This window comes from Mus musculus, chromosome 19, assembly GCF_000001635.26.
Source record: "Mus musculus strain C57BL/6J chromosome 19, GRCm38.p6 C57BL/6J".
Classification (NCBI taxonomy): domain Eukaryota; kingdom Metazoa; phylum Chordata; class Mammalia; order Rodentia; family Muridae; genus Mus; species Mus musculus.
In genome coordinates this window covers 48,393,038-48,415,599 of record NC_000085.6, presented here as the reverse complement: position 1 = coordinate 48,415,599, position 22,562 = coordinate 48,393,038, and the positions used below count along the sequence as shown (strand labels likewise).

Below are 22,562 nucleotides of genomic sequence, written 5' to 3'. Positions count from 1 at the left end.
TGGTAAGGATCAACTAAGCATATAGGTTTTATCCCAATAATTGTCTGGCACACTGCGGCCAATAACTATGACAACTATTATTATCATTATTGCTGTTGATGATGATAGTGCCATTATTCTTTTCATTTTTCAAAGTAGATGGACCTGGATATGCTTGGCTTGCAGAAGGCATGGATATCCTTTGAATCTGGAAATGCATCCTTTGAAGGATATGATTATGATAGGAATTTTGCCAATAATCCCACAAACCTTTTAGCACATAAATGACTGTTGATCACATAATAGACCTTGCCCGTGTCTGCACACATCACAAACTGTTGCAGTGTTTCTCTCTGAATCCCAGCGTTGGCCTTTCCCAGGAAAAGAGTTTCCAAAATGCACCTTGCTCAAAATCAACTTGACAGCATGTGCTGAGTCTTAGGTTTCTCCTCTGGGAGGCTATCCTAAGGAAAGAATCTGAAATGCAGACAAGAACAAATATTTATGCACCTAGGCAAGCATTAGAACACTTGAACACTTTTTAAATAGAGGGAAATGAAAGCAACCTAAATCTCCAAAAATAGAAGAACAAACAGTTAAGTAAATTATGGAATAGCAATCTAATACCCTATTCCACTAACATTAAATGCATGCTTGGAAAGCACTTTGAATAACAGAGAAAAATGCTTAGTCAAACTTTATATAAAATAGGAGAAAAACTTGTTATACAAGATGATCTCAATTACGTGAAAGTATATGGGTAGAAATATATAGTTATGCATATGCCAAGACGGTACTGCAATGTAAACAGGATTTGCACAGCAAGTCCATAAGAGTAGTCTCCATTTATCAAGCTTTTGGAAAACTATTGTTATCAGTAAAATTATATAAAAATTTAAATATGCAAAAAAGAGGGAAAAAAGGGAAGAAATGGATTGCTTCTTCCATTTGACAATAAATAAATCCTTTATAGCACTCTCAGTCTTTGAGACTGCAGGAATTTTGTATTCCAAGAAGAAAAAAGGTAGATCATCAAACATCAGAACAAATCAGAATCAGGTCTGGTTCAAGCCCCTGGTGGTGTCCTGCATCACCACCCACCATACTCACCGTCATTGCCCACATACCCACAGGAAGCACACTTGAGGAAGGAAATGGACTAAGCTTAAGCATCCATGCTACCTCTATGCCCTGTCCTACAAGAGACCCAGCATCCTCCAGAGAACCCACACTTGATGCTTTCAGAGTCTTGATATCTGACCTGTATCTAAGAACAGGAAGCCAGTGAAGTCTCATCCCCAATGGCCTCTTACCAGGTAAGACTCACCAAGGCCAGTCCACACATCTAGGCTCAAATTTAGAATCTGTGCTCATTACATGGACTCCCATAAGTTCTAGTGAAAGATGAAGTTTCTAATTGCTCTCCAATTTCATCTTTTTGCCGTCTTATCCCTTGATCATCAGATCACTGCACACACTACAGGGTTTGATGAATGAATGAATAAGCAAACACAGGCAATGAATGATTCAGTCCATAGACTGAATAGAGTTAAGAACAGCCTAAGTCTCTGAACAGCTCCCTCTAGTGGACAGCTTTGCCTTACACTGACTCACTGTCTAGGGCACCATCCTAACTCCGTTTTTCTACAGTCTTACTTCCTGGAGTTTGCTTCTTCCACTCTGACCACAGAAAAGTGAATTTCACTTCCTGTCAAGCTTCAGTCATGGTCACTTTCCCCAAAACTTCATCCACACACATGTCAACTGTCTTAGTCAGGGTTTCTATTCCTGGACAAAACATCATGACCAAGAAACAAGTTGGAGAGGAAAGGGTTTATTCGGCTTACACTTCCATACTGCTTGTTCACCACCAAGGAAGTCAGGACTGGAACTCAAGCAGGTCAGGAAGCAGGAGCTAATGCAGAGGCCATGGAGGGATGTTCCTTACTGGCTTGCTTCCCCTGGCTTGCTCAGCCTGCTCTCTTATAGAACCCAAGACTACCAGCCCAGAGATGGTCCCACCCACAAGGGGCCTTTCCCCCTTGATCACTAATTGAGAAAATGCCTTACAGTTGGATCTCATGGAGGCATTTCCTCAACTGAAGCTCCTTTCTCTGTGATAACTCCAGCTGTGTCAAGTTGACACAAAACTAGCCAGTACATCAACCATACTGGCCTCCTAACCATTTCCTGGATACTCTCTGGTCCTTCTTTCCTTCTGAATTTAACCTTGCACTTCTTGCACTTACTTAGAATGTTCATTCATCCTATCGCCCACCAGTGTCTGACTTTCCCTTCAAAGCTCACTTCCCATGTGGTTCTTGACTTACCACTCTCTGATATCTCCAAGTTAGGACTTATGTACAGCATAATTGTTTAGCTGGAGAGATAGCTCAGTTGGTAAAGGACTTGCAGTGCAAGCCAGATGACCTGAGTGGCTCTCCGGAAGCTACTTGAAGGGACAAGACACCACAGTAGAACACAACTCCAATGATGTGGAAGTGGAGACGGGAGGACTCATGAGGCTTGCTAGCCAAGCAGCCTAGAATATTCAGTGAGCTCCAAACCAGTGAGACAACAATTCTTTGTCAACAAATAAGGTGAACAGTACCCCCGGGGAACAACACTCCATTTTGAGCTCTGACCTTCATGCTTCTGCGTGCACGCGCGCGCACGCGCACACACACACACACACACACACACACACACACACACACACAGAGAGAGAGAGAGAGAGAGAGAGAGAGAGAGAGAGAGAGAGGCACATGCACCAAACACACTTACATGCATACCCATGCACACACACGTGCAACCACAGGTACAGGCATCTGCATACATGTACACATATGCACACACAGGCACACACATGTACAGGCATCCATATTTACATGTACACATACATACAAAACCACAGCCATTTCTTGAAGAATGGAAAGTGAAGTTTTGTTTCTTTCCTATCCTGGTCTCACATTCTCTTTCTCATCCTTTCAAAATTCTGCCCTCCTATCTCTATCTCGACATTCATCTCTTTTATTTGGGGGACATTAGACAATTTTTCCTTTATTTATGCAGTTGGTCTAAGTAGATGACCTTAACAAGGGCATGGTCAAGTGCAGCATTTTTCTCCCATGCACAGCCCTCACTCAGGAACCGCCCTCTGTTCCACTGCGAACCCAGAGAGCCCTTAACAAGTGTCGAATGCACAACAGGCATTTAAAAGCAAAACCAAATAAATCAAGGACTCAAAAAAAATCATAGGACACAACACACCAAAGCAATCACAGTTATATTTCTACTGACTAGACAATCACTGAGAAGGAACGTGTGGAAAAGGGGGAAAACCTGTTAACATACACACACCCTGCTTAGAGCTCCAGGGATCTACACTAAGTGAAAACAGCCAACTCCAAGGTGGTACATGCTAGCTTGCTCCATATTTTACAAGTTTACGAAGCAACATTGCAGAGATTCAGTGCAGAATAATGGTTTCCATGGTTGAGTAATGAAAGACTGACTCCTCCCGTTTATCCTCAGTCCTCTATAAGCACATGCATAAACACACACATACTTTCAGTATATGCAACAATAGAGACACTTATAGTGATGGAACAGTTCCATATCTTACCTATAGGGGGTAAAAAAATCAAACCTGCCCCTCCATACTTATGCTCACATATATGTATGCACATGAAAACACATACATACACAAAATGTATGGTGTAGGTGAGATGGCACCCTAGACTTAAAATAATATGCAATTATCTACCCATGTCCATCATAACAGGCATATTAGTGGATCTGTGGATATTTAAAAGCATTCTTATATCTCTGGGTGAGCACAAGTAGAGGGGAGTATTACAAAAGAAAAAAATAATGAAAAATCTGGCCCATCTTATCACCTTACTCTATGGTGGACTGCCTAAAGCTGAGAAGAACAGATGTGAAAATTCAGCACCAAGACTGGAGAAACACTAACTGGCTACACTAATCAGCTTACTACTGCAGTCATGAAAGACCTGGGATGATTCACTTACAGAGAGTGGGGCTTATTTGGGCTTATGGTCTTTAATGGCTCGCTATATGGCTAACTGGGAATGTTGTTTCCTGCCCCCTTGTGGCAAAAATCATAAAGCGAAGCAAGATTCTCATCTGGAGAGCAAATGAGAGGATTGAGAGGAGGAGGAAGATGAAGAGGAGGAGGTGGCAGAGGGGGGTGGTGGATGAGTCCCACTATACCTTAGGCATATATAACCAGTGGCCTAAAGCCCTTGCCACTAAAACCTACAGACTCCTTCTTAAAGGTTTCATCATCCTCTCAAAATGCCACGTACCAAAGAGTGAGGCTTTAACTCATTGCCCTTTAGGAGAAACTTAGCAAAACCAAAGCATTATCTAAAATCAACCAGTAGGTACACAGGGAAGCAACAGATTGGGTATATTTGATGCCACTTCTATACAGGAGTCCAGGAGGAAACATAGCATCTCTCGAGGGTTGTGTTCTGAGGAACTGCTCCCTGGAGGGGGTTCCTATTCCTTTATGCAGAGACAGACTGGAGAGTCAGGGCAGGCCTGAAAAATCCTATCCTCCCTGACCATCTCAGCTTCACCTATTTAACCCAACTGGTCCCTTTGGGTCTCTGTGTAAGTACTTAATCCACAGAGAAGGCACCTGACAGCAGTTCAACAGAAAGTAAAGCCAGTGTGCTCTGCAACTGTGGCACCTTGAGGAAACTAAAACTTTCCCATCTGGAAGGCTTTGCTTCATTTCTTTCTTCTTCCAAATGTCTAGCTGTCTTACATGCCTTCCAACAAATACAACATGTAACTCAAGTTGGGGTGGTTTTTTGGTTTTTTTTTTTTTTTCGTCTGTTACAAGAAAGCCTTTTCAATGTCACCTGATTCCCCATGGAGACGAAGACTCCCCAGCTGCCAACTTACCTTCATAAGGTTTACCTCAAAGAAGGAGTCAAGGCCGGCAACTAGCCTCTTGTGTCAGTGCTCTCCAAGATCAATGTTAATTGCCCAATCAGACAGGCCTGATGCTGACAGAATGGGGGCTAATTAGTAAGTGCCAGAGCCCATTGCAATTATTAATGGCTGTCATTTATAATGATGAAGGTGCAACTGTGGGCTTCTGGAAGTCTCTGCGCTTGTCACTCTGAGCCAGACGTAGGGAAAATGGGCGCAGGGAAGCTGACAAGCCAGGGGAAAGGTTCTCCAGAACAAATTCCCATGAATCTTCTAGATGCCAAGATGGCCAGGAAGCCTCTTAGGTCAATGACTAATTAAGAAGAGAGCTCTCTGAAACTGTGGGTTCCTAGACCTTGGCCCCAGAAATCAATTCATTGGGTTTGGAAAGAAGCCCAGGAAACTGACTTTTCTTAAATTTCCCAGGTGATTCTCAGGATTCACCTAAAGTGAAAATCATTCAGACAAACAGCCAAGGAAACCAGATTCTGGTCCCCAAAGAATCTCTTATCCAAAGATATCTTCTGAAACACAAGCAGAAAGGGCCAGGCATGATGGTCAATACCGCAGCAAGAATAAACAGACACTGGACACTGAAGACTTGGTTTTAGGTCCCAGCTCTGAAGTCACTGGCCGCCAATCCCCTCACAGCCCCTGTCTGTCCGTCTATGAAATGGAAGATTCAGTTAGATGGATCTCACACTCATTCCTGACATAAATGTGGTGAGAATTCAAATTTGAGGGATTCGTTGAAAGAGGACACTTTAAAAGATAATTGTATTGCATTTTAAGACTCAACTTGAGCTTCAACTTGGACATTATGCTTGGTAACAGCAGAGAGATGTGAAATGTTTCCCCTGAAAGCTTAGAGATTCCTATAAAGAAATCTCACTGACATGTGACAGAGTGTAGCTGCCACTTATCAATTTATCGTGTCTGGGGCAGTGATCTTTATGGTGAAGCTGCCAGAAGTCTCCTAATGGCGTGAACTTCTATGTCCAATAAAGTAATTGGCCACTGAACGATGGGACGGTAACAATGAAAGCCTGACTATCTAATCTTTATAGTCATTATATATATAAGCAGGAATGGGGTGTATAAAATCTACTCTCCTATAAATGTGAAAATAGATAGGCTCTCTGTGAATTTAACTCTTTTTCCCATTCTTGGCTTGAAACCACTTTCCAAGAGCCCACCTATCATAGTTTTACACATGTGGACATCTGGCAGGGAAATAAATTAAAGCCTACCTTTGAGAGTAGGGAAGAGCATCCATTTATAAGTGTTATTTTAGAAGGGACTGTCTGGTCTGCTCACTTATTAACTTCATTAGGAGGCTAATGAATCTACTGCTGAGAAAACGAGAGGGAGCCCAGGCTGGAGAAAGGGAAAGGAAGCATTCTGTACCCCTTCTTCAAATGCTGGGCTTAGTTGTGGTTGTGATAAAGGGCACTGCAAATGCAGAGGAAGGAAAGCAACATAAAACGGCAAGGTCCAGGCACAGTCTATAACGCAGCATTGGACACGAATCAACACAGTCCATACATTCAACATTAGATGCGAATCAACAGACACAGTCCACACATGCAACATTGGACATAGATCAACAGACATAGCCCATACATTCAACATTGGACACGAATCAACACAGTCCATACATTCAACATTAGATGCGAATCAACAGACACAGTCCACACATGCAACATTGGACATAGATCAACAGACATAGCCCATACATTCAACATTGGACACAAATCAACACAGTCCATACATTCAACATTAGATGCGAATCAACAGACACAGTCCACACATGCAACATTGGACATAGATCAACAGACATAGCCCATACATTCAGCACTGGACACAAATCAAAAATTATGCATGCTAGGGTATTGGCTGGTGGAAGAAAACAAACCAGGCCATGAAAATATGTTTTCTTTTCTCCTAATATGGGGAATGACATTAAAATCATAGTCCAGATCTACCTCCCCAGTGTTATCTGGCCTCAATTCCCCGGTAAAGGTAGATTTCTGGTGACCTAAGACTCAGAGCAAACTCCTCTCTTCTGTAATCTAGAACAAATGCTTCCATGGACTGAACGGTGTCCTCTTTGTTTATTGAATCTAAGCTAAATAGTTTGGACAGGTGTTCTGGCTAATGCCTGCCAACTGGCTAGTATCCATGAGTGAGCAGCAAGTTAATAGGGTGTGTTAGGCTGTTGACACTCGGATTAAAACTTAACCAGCAGGCATCTTAAGGCATGTGAGAGTGGCTGCATGCAGGACTGGTGATGCTAACTCAGGAAAGGAACCAATGAGCATCATAAATTTTTGTCTGGGCTTAATATTTGACAGCCCAGGACGGCAGTACCTGTAGACTCAAGAGCTGAAAGAGTATGCCCTTCAGATGTAACAGGACAGTATGCGTATTAAATAGTAACAGAGACAGTCCTTATACCCACCCTTGCTTAGACCTCAGCATTTTCCAGCCTTACCTGGAAATCAGAACGAACAAGAGGGACTCTAAAATTACAAATGTCAGTGCATGAGTCATGTTCACTGAACTGGAATCCCATGAATGGGGCCAGGAGTCTACCTTATCCTTTTTAATTTTTGTAACACATTCTATACTACATTAGAGAGTGGTACATGGTCCCCCTCTGCCTTCCATGTTATTTATGTGAGGAATAGCCAACCTCTTCAATAAATATAGCGGCCCCTAAAGTTGCTTCAAAGAATATAAAAACAGCTCTACAAGAAACTTAGTTGAGGGAGCTGGAAATCAGTCTTTGCATTGGGTACCCAAGGTCATCACGGTCACTGTCACAACTAACATTACAACCCCTGCCACCATATCCAAACCAAGAAACGCAGTAGCCTTCATTGTCCAAAACAGTCAAGTACCTAAAGAAGACTCCGAAAATCCTCTGTCAGGTGACCATGGATACGTCTCTGCAAGTCTGGAGTTTTTCTCTTAAAGTTACAGTGCTGCCTCACCTAGATCTTGTTGGGAGCATCTGGGTTTAGAGTGCATGGGCAAATCATGACCATTTCATCAAGTATTGACCTGATTGTCAGAGTTGCGCATTCAGTCCGTATGTTCTAAATGGCTCCAGAAACGCTAAGTGAAATAAAGCCTGCCCTTCATATCTGCAGGTTTACATCCAAGCTTTAACCCAACCCCAAAACAATATTAAAAATGGAGTAAGTACCAACCCATTTATTATCAGGATTCCCTAGATAATATAGTCTAACCACTGCCATAGCATTTATATTCTCTGAGGTGCCATAAGCTACCTAAAGATATTTTAAAGTACATAGGAAGAGAGCATAAGCTATAGGCAAATATTTATTTGCGACTGCAGTTTTTTATGTATATCTTACAGAGGTGACCCAAGAATCTATTGAAAATCCTGCAACTGCTCTTCTACTGACAACAGGAAGGGACACATTTTTCTCTAAAGAGGCTCAATCCTGCAGAAGCAGAAAGTTGTGCTTTTATTCAGCAGGAAAGTGTTCCTGGCAAGGATGTAGGGAATGCAGAACTCTTTACACACCAGTGGTGAGGATTCACACAGCTGCAGACACTACAGAAGTCACCTTGGAAGTTCCTCAGACACACTAAAAATGGAACTGGGATATCACTCAACTGTACCACTTCTGGATGTATATCCAAGGGACTGTAAGTCAACATGTGACAAAGTCAACATGTGACAGGCATACCTGCACATGCATGCTTACTGCTATTCATGACAATGAAGAAATGGAACCAGTCTAGATGTTCATTAACAGATTTTTATGAGTGGATTTTAAATGTGATATATATTCATCATGGAATATTAGTCAACCATAAAGAATTCTGAAATCATGACTTGAATGGGAAAGTAGATGTCAAATGGAATAAGATAAAACAAACACATAAAGATAAACACTGCCTCTATTCCCTCATATGTGAATATGTGAATCAAGATTTAAGTGTGTTTACATATATATTTGTATATGTGTGTATGTGTGTATATATATATATATATATACATGAATAAGTATGTAAATATATGCACAGACAAATATGTGCATTGTGTGCATGTGTGGTGGTGTGGACGTGGGGATGTCCGTGTAGGTCAAGAATGTAGAAAGTGAAGTATGGCAAGGGAGGAGGAGAAGCCAAGGATCATCTCAAGGATTATGCAAGAGGACGAGAGCACTGTTGATGGGAAGGAAGAATCTCATAAACTATAAGCAAGAATCTCATCAAGAGAGGCCCAGAGAGGACCAGGAAAAGGGTACGCACAGAACAAAGTGTAAACACACACATATACACATATGCATGTATATATATATATATATATATATATATATATATATATATATATATGTGTGTGTGTGTGTGTGTGTGTGTGTATGTGTGTGTATATGTGTGTGTGCATGTATGTAACATATGTGTATAGATATATGTGTGTGTGCGTGCACATGTGTGTATACATATATATTCATATATATACATATGCAAATGCCACAATGAAAAACATCACTGTGTATGCCAACGTAAAAATTTAAGAAGTTGAGGAGATGGGTTTTCGGGTAAAATGCACCTGTGTTCAGATCCCCAACACACATATCCTGACATCAACTCTTACTTGTCTCTGTCTCCACAGGAGTCTGCATGAGTGAGCAACAAGCTCTCTCTCTCTCTCTCTCTCTCTCTCTCTCTCTCTCTCTCTCTCTCTCACACACACACACACACACACACACACACACACACACACATACACACTATGAGTATATGCACACATCACACAAACAAACACACTTTTAAATAAATTCTAGCAAATTAGCATATGTATCATACCAATCTTTTCTTAAATTCATCCCTCCAATGGTTCTACACTGTTTCAAGAGTGTAGAAGAGGTGCAGGGAAATGTAAGGACCCAGAGAGCAGAGCAGCTCATTGGGTGAGACAGTATATCGCATGGATATGCACGTATTCTTGCATACACCTGCTTCAGTCCCCTATGTACAAACATCTTTCAACCAAACTAAACATCAGGGCACCCTCCTTCTGGCACTCCTTGCAATGTGCTTAGGGCTGCTTATACAACGGTTGCGCAGTTGGTACCTGCTCACCTGAATGTTCTGTGACCCATTCAGGACTTTTCATCAGACTCATTACCACAGAGAGCAAACAGGGAAAGGTCCCAGTTCTATAGAGAGGATTTCACATCCTACATCAGCCCAGCCTTTGGAACCTCACATGTGAAAGATCCTAATGAATAAGACAGAAAGCTTTTAATTAACAGCCTAGTGAAAAAAAAAAATATGTCATTCCAATCTGCAGTTTTGTTTCCATTAATTCACCAAGATTCAGCGGGAATTCCACCAAGGAATTGGGTGAGCAGCTGCAGAAGGAAGGAAGCATATAAATAAATCATGAGTGTCATTAAAATTTGTAAACTAATAACTTCTGGGAAGTCTTAGCAATCATCGTCAGGGTTTTCTTGGCAAACAGAAAATTAATAAATCCAAAAGGTCTCCATTTTATATTTAAAAAGCAGCATCCCTGAGAAAGGTCACTGACAGAACAATTAGAGAGGAAATAAATGGTTCAGACAACTGCTTGCGAAGCAGATGAAAAGGCACGGATTCCCAAGAGGCAAGAGAATGAGACAACTCAATACATAGAAGGGGGCAGTGAGGAGGGGTTGGGGTGAGGCTTGGCTCGAGGCTCCTGGAAGCTCCACTTGTGAATCTCTAAGCCTTTATAAGATGCAATTTAAATACGTATGCATGGAAAACCCAGAAACACCTAAGGCACGTGGTCCAGGATCAGAGAAGCTCATAGTCTGAGGATAGCATCAGTGAAGGATAACAGTGCAAGGCTGAGCATGAACAGAGAGGGGTCAACCCAGGCAGCAATATCCAGGTCTCCAGCAGGATGTGCCTGGTAGGTAAGCAGGCTCCTTCCATAAGCTTCCTAACCGGGAATCCTCACGCTGTCCCAGGTACTCAGAAGGCAGACTCTCAGGAGGAAAGCCCGTACTCTAAGAGCTTTTCTATGAAGAGAATGGCTCCCATTCTGCAAGGGAGTAGTTGAAATAAAGCTAGAGAGAAGATGAAGATCAAATGTCCATCAAATGTTTATGGGATATTTATTTATTCATTCATTCATTATTTCTTGGATCTTTTTATGCCTAGATAACTACAAGTTCATGTAATCTCTGAGAACCCCTAACATGATACCCAGAAGAAAGCTTCTATGGACAAACCACAATTGTGGTGACCCCAGGCTTTTGGAGATCTCACATGTATGAGAACCTCACTCATGCCTGTATGTATATCTGAGGCTAAACGCTCAGGGACCTTTGTCAGAGACTACACTAAGGATGGACAAATCCAATGTGCCATCTGTCAGTCAAAACACAACTCTTGAGTAGGACACATATTTAGAACTAAATACTTCAAACTCCAGCAGTGGACTCACTAGTTTTATGAGTGTTTGACTTCTCTGAACAACGACTTAATGAGGCAAGGGTACCCATATGTGCAGAGGCACAAAGAGATGTCACAAAGGCCCTCCACATGTGCATTACACAGAAAGTCTCTGTTCCCCAAACTAGTTGAGAATGTGGAAGACAGGTATAGGAAAGTTGTCTCAAGTGGAGATTTCCTCTTAGGACAACAACATTGAAAAAGAATCTCCCAGCATCATCCAGGAAAGTTCCTCAGCACAGTCTCATGACCCAGATCTTTAAGGGGGAGCACTGTGTCTCAAAAAAAGAGAGGAAAAAAAACAAAGCAAGGAAGGAAGGAAGAAGGAAGGAAGGAAGGAAGGAAGGAAGGAAGGAAGGAAGGAAGGAAGGAAGGAAGGGAAAATCAGTCCCTAGTCTTTGATTCTCTGCACTTGAACTCTGATATGTGCTTGTTCTTTGAGGTCATCAGGCACTTTTACTGAATGACAGCTTTACACAGCCATCTCTGTGTTAGCAGAGAAGATCTAGTACTGCCCCTAGCATAACAATACCAAAGAACTGCAGAAGGAATCCCATGAGGACACGGATGCTTTCAATCTTTTATTTATTTATATTTTTAGAGGTAGAAGCCCTCTAAATTATTACTCCAGTGAGAGCAAACCACTCCATCACACTGAAATGTGGCAAAAGGTATCATCCCATCAACACATCTGTTACCCCAGGGCTTCTTCATCACCCACAAACTCACCAAGTTCACGTTTAACATAGTTAAGCAATACTAAGCCAGGGGGGGAAGCTAAAAGGGTGTGTGTTTGATTGAGTTTCTTTTTATCAGTCCATTGATTATGGAGGAAAATCAGAGTGCTTTGGGCTCTAATGGTAAAGTAAGTCATTTAACTGTAAACTCTATATAGGAGAAGAAAGTGAGAACCAAAGGAGCCTGGGGGCAAGTGGAGAAGACAGTAAAATGTTTGAAGTCTTCAATGGCCCCAGCGAACCAGAAAATCCCCCACTGGGGATCCATCCCATATATTGTCACCAAACCCAAACACTACTGTGGATGCCAACAAGTACATGCTAAGCAGGAGCCTGATTAGCTGTCTCCTGAGAGGCTCTGGCAGAGCCTGACAAATACAGAGGTGCATGCTTGCAGCCAACCATTGGACTGAGGATGGGGTCCCCAATGGAAGAGTTAGAGAAGGGACTGAAGGAGCTGAAGGGGTTTGCAACCCCATAGGAAGAATAACAACCAACCAGACACCCCAGAGCTCCCAGGGATTAAACCACCAACCAAAGAGTACACATGGAGGGACTCATGGCTCCAGCTGCATATGTAGCAGAGGATGGCCTTGTCCGGCAGCAGTGGGAGGAGAGGCCCTTGGTCCTGGAAAGGCTCCATGCCCCAGTATAGGGGAATGCCAGGGTGGGGAGGCAAGAGCGGGTGAGTGGGGGAACACCCTCATAGAAGCAGGGGAGGGGGTGGGATAGGAGGTTCCTAGGGGTGGGGGGCAGGGAACCAGGAAAGGGGATAACATTTGAAATGTAAATAAAGAAAATAGCCAATAAAAAAGTCAAAGAAGAAGGAGAAGGAGAAGGAGAAGGAGAAGGAGAAGGAGAAGGAGAAGGAGAAGGAGAAGGAGAAGGAGAAGGAGAAGGAGAAGGAGAAGGAGAAGGAGAAGGAGAAGGAGAAGGAGAAGGAGAAGGAGAAGGAGAAGGAGAAGGAGAAGGAGAAGGAGAAGGAGAGGAAGAGGAAGAGGAAGAGGAAGAGGAAGAGGAAGAGGAAGAGGAAGAGGAAGAGGAAGAAGAAGAAGAAGAAGAAGAAGAAGAAGAAGAAGAAGAAGAAGAAGAAGAAGAAGAAGAAGAAGAAGAAGAAGAAACAAAACTAGGAAAGGCCACAAAATTTAGGAATGACATCCTCTTCGTTCACATTCTAGAACTGAATTTCCAAGGTGGGTTGTATCAACATGCGAAAACCCTGAAATCCAATACAAAAACACATCCTTATCTGGTATGTATCCACAGGCAAAGCCCATAAATCTCTACAAATCCTCAGAATATCACAACAGCATGGAATGCATTCTCTGTTAACTGTACTGGAAGAACAAACCTTTGGACAACTGAGTGGGTCCCCATGCCATCCCATCTCACTCTTTGCCTCTTGCTTGGTTCTCTCCTCGCCTATAGACCAGCAAAGCTTTCCCATAAAAACTATCTTTAAAAGGTACACATGAATACCCTGATTTCTCCCAGAAAGCCCAAGGAGCAACATTCTGGACACTCTCCTCCCTCCTTAACTCCTGTCTTAATCCTTAAGGTCACTACTAATTACTAAAGGACACACAAAATACCCTGCAATGGCCTAAGGGTTCCCTCACACAAGACCCTATAGCAATGGATCCCACAATGCAAAGTCAATAATGAAAATGAAACTCTGTACAAACACATAGGGCTCTAATAATCATTAATAATGACAACAGAGTAAGCACTTCCTATTGCATACCAGTTATTGTCCTCAGTGGTTTTACATTATCTTTTAATCCTTACAAGTCACCCACTAATTCATTCCTTGAGCAAACATGTATTAAACACCTCTTGGGTGCCAGATCCTCCTCTAGGTGCTGGGGGCACAGCATTAAGTGGAAATTTAAAAATAAATAAATAAAATAAACAAGCCTTCCCCTCTCTAAAGCCTAGACATTAGTGATTGTCTGTAGGCAATAAATAAATCAATAAGTAAATATTTAACATGCCAAATAGTGATTAAATACTGAAAAGGGGAAGATAGCCAGGCAATGAAATGTGAAATTCTAGGGGAAAGACTCCCAGATGAGGGCCTTGTAGTCAGAGAGGGGAGGGAAAGAAGGATTCTCTGAGCACTGGAATTGTAAACCGAGGACGGGATGGGCAGAGTCACTCCAGGGAACTATGTGGTGCTTGTGATTGGGGGACGCAAGCAAAGCCTACCAGGGGCACAGGTGTCCTCTCTGAAGCTTCTGTGCAAAGAAACTGCACCTTAGAGATCGCTGTGGCATTGGATGGTGGATTATGATAGAACGTGGACTCAGTGCTGGTCCTTACACTATCTTTTTCAAGAAGCATCTTTGCGAATGCCACCATGGATCATAAAATATAGATCACCCCATATTATCCGAGTAGAGGCCTTGATCTAAGGACAAAGGCATGGTCAGGGAGGGAGCCTTGACACAGTGATCCTCAGGTGAAGATGACGGCAGGATTGGAGGGATGCATTTATGAGGTCTGTGAGCAGCCTCCAAACTCTGAAAAATGTGAGGAACTTTTTCTCCCTAAAGCTAGAGTTTCCAGAGTGGAATGAAACCCTAATACTACCTTAAACTGGGGCTTCTGAACTACAGAACAGAGAGAATAAGGGTCTTCGGCTTTAAGCCATCCATGTGGGGACATTTGTTGTGGCAGCCCCAGAAAACTAATGCACAGAAGCTAAGTCAAGCCTCCAAAGGTTGAGTTCCAGAGTTAGCTCAGTGCGCAAACCCACACTTGAACTCTAGCCATTGGACATAAGGGTGCCTGGAGTGACTGGATAGTATGTCGCATCCACTATGGCACTTAGCTGCTCTTACCTCAGGGAACACTGCACTACTTCAGAGACTGTGTCATCAAGCTCCTGAGCCACGTCCTCGGGATTTGCTGGGCCATTCTCGGAACCAGCCAAACCTTTTCGAAAACCCAGAGTGTCGAGCATAGGTGTTTCCAAACATAAGGCTGGGATTTACTGACTGCTTTCGTGATTGGACCAAACCGACTGCACAGGAGTGAGGCTTATGGTATCGTGCAGCATCTCTGTTTGGGGGCTTTAGGAAAGGCTTCTGAGCTCTAATTCCCAGGCAGAACTGCGTGAGTAGAATTCTTCTAGCTCTCAGCGTGGCTCGCGGTGGAAATAACTCACACCTCGGCCAACTTTCACTGAACAGCAGAATTCGGTACCACCTATTCAAAAGGAGGCAGGCCCCTGCCATCTGATAAGCTGGCCCCAAAACTTTGACTTATTAACTGACTCCCTTTCAAGTGAGATCTGCTCCGACTAGCCTTCAACAAGCCTGCTGACAGATCATGAGACATGTCACACTCCAGGCTCCCCGAAACAAAGCCCCAGGAAACCTTCAGGACACGGCACTCTGAAACCTTCAGGACATGGCACTCTGGGTGCTGCAGCAGGCAGATAAGAAGCCTCTGTATTTGGAAGTATCCTCCCCAGTGTTGACACGATATGGAGAAAATGAAAGGAAATGCACGTATCCCAGGCCTGCAGCAGTGGGCACACAGCACAAGGCACTAAGTCACGGCAAAGGATGATGTCTGCTGTTGCCGGTGTGTGACTGCATGCGGCGTGATTATGAGCATGCAGGGCATGAAGGGAGGCCTAAGGGTTCCTTGTCCAGAGGAACCCCTAGCATCAAAGCTAAAGTCAGACTCCTCATATGTTCCCAGCCCTTCTCCGCCATGCCCCATGTCCCCCAAGACCGTCATCAAGTTGCCCTCAGAATCAATGAAGCAGGGCTCACTGGGGCTCACGGAGACAGAAGCAGCAATCATGGCGTCTGCATGCACGCTCTGGGTATGTAGCTTGGGGATTTTATGGAACTCCTTACAGTATGAGAAGGGGGCTGTCTCTGATTCTTTTGTCTGCTCTCAGGATCCTCCTCCTCCTACTGGGCCGTCTTGTCCAGCCTTGATATGAGGGTTTATGCCTTGCCTTACTGCACTTTGTTGTGCTGTCTTCCAAGGGCAGCACTGGAGGCCTGTTCTTGTCTTAAGGGAAACACAGAAACAATAAATGTGGGGGGAAAGGGAGGTGGGGGGGGATGCTAGGAGGAGTGGAGGGACAGGGAGGCTGAGGTTGGGATGTACTGTATGAGAGAAGAATAAAAAGTAAATAAAAGATATTGGTCTTTTTACTCATTATAATATTTCATGTTACAATGTAATACAAAATAAACTTAATATCATTCTATGGGAAAGGGGATTAAGCATGAAAGCCACCATGCAGAGGTGAATCTTTTCTGTCTACATAGCCACTGGCTTCTTGAACACCATAGTACCTTCCAAGTGCTAGAGATACTCCTGAGCCAGATTGCACAGCCAGTGCAAGCATCCCTTGGGCCATCAGCAGTCACCCTAGTCAAGACCCTCTGCTTCTTAAGGAAATCTTTTTCCTTTATCGCTGACCAGCCCTGCTTCACCAAGTGGAATCAGATACCTCAGGCCTACAGAAGCAACGAAGCACCAAGACAGCTGCACAAGAGGCAAGTCCTAAGGAGCGGAAGGCTGCACTGGAGAGACAAGTTCTAGATTTCTTTGGAAACAGTCTGCTCGGTTTGTTCGGCTTACGTTTGTCCCCGGACAGAGCAGCGAGGGCAGCTTTGAGATGGTCTAATTCACTTACCTCCACAGAGAACTCTCAGTCACACTCCCCAGGTTGAAGTCATAGAGCTTCGTCAGGATCAGTATGACCTGCAAGGGGTAGGGGTGAGGGAAGAGAAGAGGAACAAAGGGGGAAAAGAAAGCGGACTTTAGTTTGTGTAGCAGTTATACATCATATCTAGTATCACCCAGAGGAGGGCTTAGTATTTATCCTCTGAATTTGAGGAGTATTATAGGATCAAGCAAGGGGGAAGAAATTATTAATTTAATGCACCCCCAGTAACTGGTAGCATTTATTTTAATCCTGACAGTGCTTTGCATTTTAAATAAAACACGCCAACAGGAATTAATTGAGCACTAGCAGTGGTCTCTACACATCTGTCCTTCTGCAAGGTCAGGCCCAGGCCAGCTGGTTTTGTTCACTACTGAGGCCACCCAGAGATCAGAGATACACACACACACACACACACACACATTTGATCTCAAAAAGACTCTGATGTACAAAACAGGATCTGAAAGACTAAGAGAGAACTGGGTCAACTCCTTCAAAGCAATTTTGTGTTTTATTCACACAAACACCTGAATGGCAGCAGGCTCAGTCCCCAATGTTCCCTGATGCCGCCTGCCACCGGTCATGTGGCAACTGCTTCTGAAGCAGGTCAATGGACTTCATCAGACTCTGGGAGTCTCTTCCTGACTCCAGCTGAAGTTGGGAAATCCAGAAAGCTAGAATTGTCTCAGATATAATGAGTGTATGTCCAGAGGTGGTCTGAGCTGTCTGATCTGTCCACTTCTCCAGCTAAGAATCTGAGTACCTGACAACTCCATATCTGCCCCATTATGTGCCTGGACAGAGGCTTAATCTCAGCCTTCTGTCTACAAGAATGCCAAGGGCCATGTCATTTTTATGATGTGCAGCAACATGCAGGTGGGTAATACATGCATCCTGTTGCATAGAATTGTGTTTATCTGAATTTAATACACATCTCATTTCGCTTTTCTCCACTCCTTCTCATTCCACAGTTTAACTCCCTCCAACTCATTTGCACAGCAGCCATTAAACACTCCCTGAAATAATTAATTTCTTCTTCCAGGATGGGACTTTCCCCATTCTAGATATCCCATTTAAGATTTAAGAAAAATAATCAGCCATTATATGGAACATTTTATGGCATTTAGCTCACAACAAAGTGTTCTCTTGGAGATTTAGTCTCATCCAGCACACCATGGGGTCAATCAGCCGTATCTCCATTTCTCCTATGTAAAGGAAGAAGGACGTTGAAGGAAGGAGATCATGGCCTATTATAGGTCAAAAGGACTCCATGCAAGGTTGACTTGGGACATTCAATTTCTCTATAAAAACGGGAGGCCTCAGGCTTCTCACAGTGGGTGTTCAGCTATGGACACAGTATGAATGAATGTGTGTGAAATTATAAAATCTTCCAAGCCACATGATATGTTACTGCAGCACAAGAGCAAGGAACATGTAACATACATAATACATGGCATTTCAGGGTCACTTGGTAGCCCTGGTCTCTCTCATTCATAGCTGGCTTGGTCTTTATTAAATCCAGTGATTAAGGAAGTACCAGGCTTTATCCCTATTCTTTTCAATGAACCATAGATTTTCTGTCTTTTGAACATTAACACAGACACACACACAGACACACAGACACACACACACACAGACACACACACACACACACACACACACACACACACACCGAAGTACTTTCTATCCTTCCTTTTACCTATGTAGCCATTATCAAAATCATAGCATAAAATTATAAACACCTGTGACCACCCATAACAATTTCTGTAAAAAGGTCACCAACATCACCAGGAAGAAGTCAGAGTCACCATCACAGGATCTGCAAGATCAAGGTTAGATAACTTCACTCCTCCCAGGGTTATGGTCTCATAAGCTGCCATCCCTCCACACTGTTGACTGCAGACCACAGTAGGGATGCAGTAGCAGTCACTGCTTGCCAAGTCTGCACCTCCCACGGGCTGCTTCCAGTCAATGACCAAGGGCAATAAGGACACCGAGGCATACCCCTTTCTCGGTGACATGGGACTTCCACAATGCCTCATACTGACTTGGATACTCACTAATAGACTGAACTTTGCTGAGAACCGCAGGGCAGCCCCAGCTAGCCTTCTTTGTGTTATCCTGACTTGACTATTCTCTATGAGGTCAGACTGCTGCTCAATCCTGGAGTCACCCATCTCTCCCAGGTCCTGCCTACTTTCTTTCATGGGCAGTTTTCCTAATGAGTTCCTTTTATCAGATCTTAGCTTTGAGCCTGCTAAATGAAGGATCCTAACCAACAGAGCCTTTTACAGCTTTTATTTCTGTTTTCCTTGTAGCTGGGTTCTATTCATTTTCCTAGCTTAGATACTTTCTTCATTAGAATCCTTTACTGGTTCTCTATTCACAAGCACAAACCCAGACACTTGACACTGGCATTTTAATGTCCTCCACAGCGCACCACCCCAAACATATTCTTGGCCATTTTTCTACTTTTCTAGACACTGTCTGTAGGGAATTGCTCCACTTGAATCTCTCTGGTTTTCCCAGGATCCTGCAGCTCACGTCTCTGCTTTCTAGGTCCTCATTCTCACACCACTGACTGTTCTTACGTTGCACTGAACCTTCCGCCTACTGCTCTGGGAACAGAATAGAGTCCACTCTCCTTATCTGGTCTCTCAGGAGACTATTCTATTAGCTTTCTCTCCTCCAAAGTTCTGCTTTGTTTCAAACCGAGTCACCCTATTTTCCAGTTAGCACACTCTCGCCAGTTCCTGGGTATTACATGAGTTGTCCTCTCCAATAGACTCTGAATGAGTTGAAGGTGCAGGCTTTGCTCCTCTGTTCTCTTCACAAACAGGTCCAGCACTTTGAAGATTCTTATGCAGTAAGAGCTCTTGAGGCAATAACAAATATTGATGCTTTGGGTGAAAATTCCCAGAATTCAGCCTGCTCAGACCCACGGAAGATGTGGAGTGATTTTACAGTGATCGGATTTGACTAAGTGCTCCAGGGTGGTGCTCTTTGGGATCCATGGGTAATGCTGAAGCTAAGAGCCATGCAGAGAGCAAAAAGGGCTCCTTAAATGTGTATTTATTTACTGGACCCACCCCCAGAGAGTTGGATTCAGTAGAACCTGGGCATTATCCAGAGTGCTCCCTAGGGCAGCCAGAGGCTCAAAGTTTGAGAAAGACCCCATCACACACAACTCTCCCACCAGCTATGTGATGTAATGCAGCCACCCGTTCCATCACAGTGAGACCCTGATCTGGACGTGCTGTTCTTCCTTTGATTTAGATAGATGTAATTTAATAAACCAAGCAGAGAATAGTCCCACCAGTGTCCTCCAAGGAAAGGTCAAAACATGATATAAAGAGTTAGAAGTTGCCTTTCCCTCGGAGCCCAGCACAGACGAGCATCAATAGAGCTATGAAGAGATGATAATGTAACCTTTAGGCTTATAACATCTGCAGTGAGCAAACAAAATCAAGAGCAAAGGAAAACAAGCCCTCCCGTCCTTGGCATCTCTTATCATTCAGAGCTTTTCAACAGCCTCCGGGAAAGAGGAAATTATCAGAGAAGACTGAACATCAACACAGCAAACCACCTAATAAGCTCCAGACTGCTGAGTGAGCATTCAGATGAGAGAAAAAGAGAGAAACGTGCTCAGGAAGACACTAGATCCATACACTAGATGTTCTACAGAGCCATAGCTACACCTCCATAGAGTGCTCTAGAAGAATGGCCACAGAAGCTAAATACAAACATGGAAAAGCAGGGGTCAAGAATTAAAGGAAGCTCTACACTGTGTTTTTTTTTTTTTTTTTTTACCAAGGTCGAACCTTTGGGACAGGGCAGACATTGTATTGCTATTTTGCAGATGAGGAGACAGACATGCAGGGTGAAACAAAATCCCTGTCCCTCAGCTGGCCAGAGGCAAGGGCCCACCAGACCAGAGTCAGCCTTCCTTGTTTGTTAGTTCTGCTCTGATATTTAGCAGTCAATGATGCAAGGCTCCTGTTCAAGGTAGAGAGAAGGGGGTTGGAGAGAGGGAGAGGGAGAGAGAGAGAGAGAGAGAGAGAGAGAGAGAGAGAGAGAGAGAACACAAAAGATCTGCATACAGTCAGGGAATTTATCATGCATTCATGGACTCTGTGAATGTTTACTGAACACCTTTTGGAACTGGAAAGACACCAGCTAACTTCTGGCAACCAGTGTGTGTGTGTGTGTGTGTGTGTGTGTGTGTGTGTGTGTGTGTGTGTGTGTGTAGCAGCTCAAGGTCTGAATGTAGCAATAACAACAGGAAACAGAGGTGTGTGGATAAAATAACTAGGCAAACTGCCAGGAGACATGGTTTCTTGCATACTGTCAAATAAGTATCTTTTGACCTAACAGGCTAAAATCCTTGGAGCATTTTGGATAATAGAATAAATGAAAATAAATTGGAATAATTCATGAACAAATAGCACTTCTTCCTTCTCATAAGCTGTATGCATCCATGCACACATATAAAATGTGAGAGAAATGCATGTAAGTGTGTCTAAATATAGCAGCGGATCTCATATATATGAAGATCGCATCACAGACAACCTCATCTGAAGTGGCACCTGACATCCCCAGACTATCATTCGGTTCCTCCGTGCCCCACAGCTCCTTTAGGGTCAGTGTGACTTCCATGTATACCCATCTTCTCTGTAAGACTGTGACTTTTCTGAGGTGAAAAAGGTCTCAGCCCATGCCACATGACATGGCCCGTGCCAAGCACGTAGCCTCACACATGGAAGGCACGATTCAAGGTCCCTTGGATGGATGATAAATGCATGACAATACAGAGATGAGATGGTAAACATCTCATAGGGAGAAGTAGAGATAACAGAGGAGAGGAAGCAGTTACATCCAGAGACTGCAGTTAGCAAAGCCTCCACATGGCAGTAGGGCTGTAAATGCTGGGCTTAGGATACGGTGAGTATCTTGATACATCTTAATGGCCTTTGCTTGCTTTCTTGCTCCCCTTACTTCAAGTCTCTTTAACTTCTAGTGGATAAAAATGAATAGAGAATTGGATAGGGAGAAAAGACCCGAGAGTGGCAAACAGCTGAGAGGCAGGCTGTACTAGCTGTGGAACAGAGGGCCAACCATGCATTGGGTGCTATGCATGGGGATCCTTCTCAGAGAAGGAAATAAAGCATGGAATAGACTAGAAGGACAAGAAGAAAACAGCCATACCCTGGTGTGGTCCTTGTGAGTTAAGGGGGATGTTTTATAAAAGGAAAAGGGTGGTACATTGTATATAAAGAACACAGTACAGTGTAATAGAGAAGCATGCATACATGCAAATCTGTCACTGTATGGTACAAGAGCAGGAAAGGGCATAGCTGGCCTTTGGCACACTCTTGGTTGCCTACCCATATCTACTGTCTTCATTTTCATGTCTGCTGATGCTCCCAGAGGCTCACGCAAGCCGCAGACAACACAACACCAGTAACAAATGTCACTGTCATTCTCCTTTCTCTCCATCATTCATCCATTCCTGTCTTCTGCTAGATCTGGCATGAGATAAAGTGACTAAAACAGCAACAGTTTCTACTGTCATTCAATTGAGAGCCCGCTTCACCGACCACCTTCCAGGATCATCTATACTGGAACTACGGAGCCAGCCCAGACCCTAGGCAAGGTTGCCAAAGAATTTTGAAGTGAGGGGCTTCCTAGCCTGTTCA

The 22,562-nt window shown here is 43.6% G+C and overlaps 1 protein-coding gene across 1 annotated transcript in view; it reads right to left on the bottom strand.

Annotated features, from left to right (window-relative positions):
* Sorcs3 (sortilin-related VPS10 domain containing receptor 3) overlaps positions 1-22,562 on the bottom strand; it is a 599,481-nt gene that overhangs the window by 389,906 nt on the left and 187,013 nt on the right. The window contains exon 2 of the mRNA NM_025696.3: positions 16,837-16,904. Within this exon, the coding sequence (NP_079972.1) occupies positions 16,837-16,904 (68 nt within the window). The remainder of the gene's footprint in view (positions 1-16,836; positions 16,905-22,562) is intronic.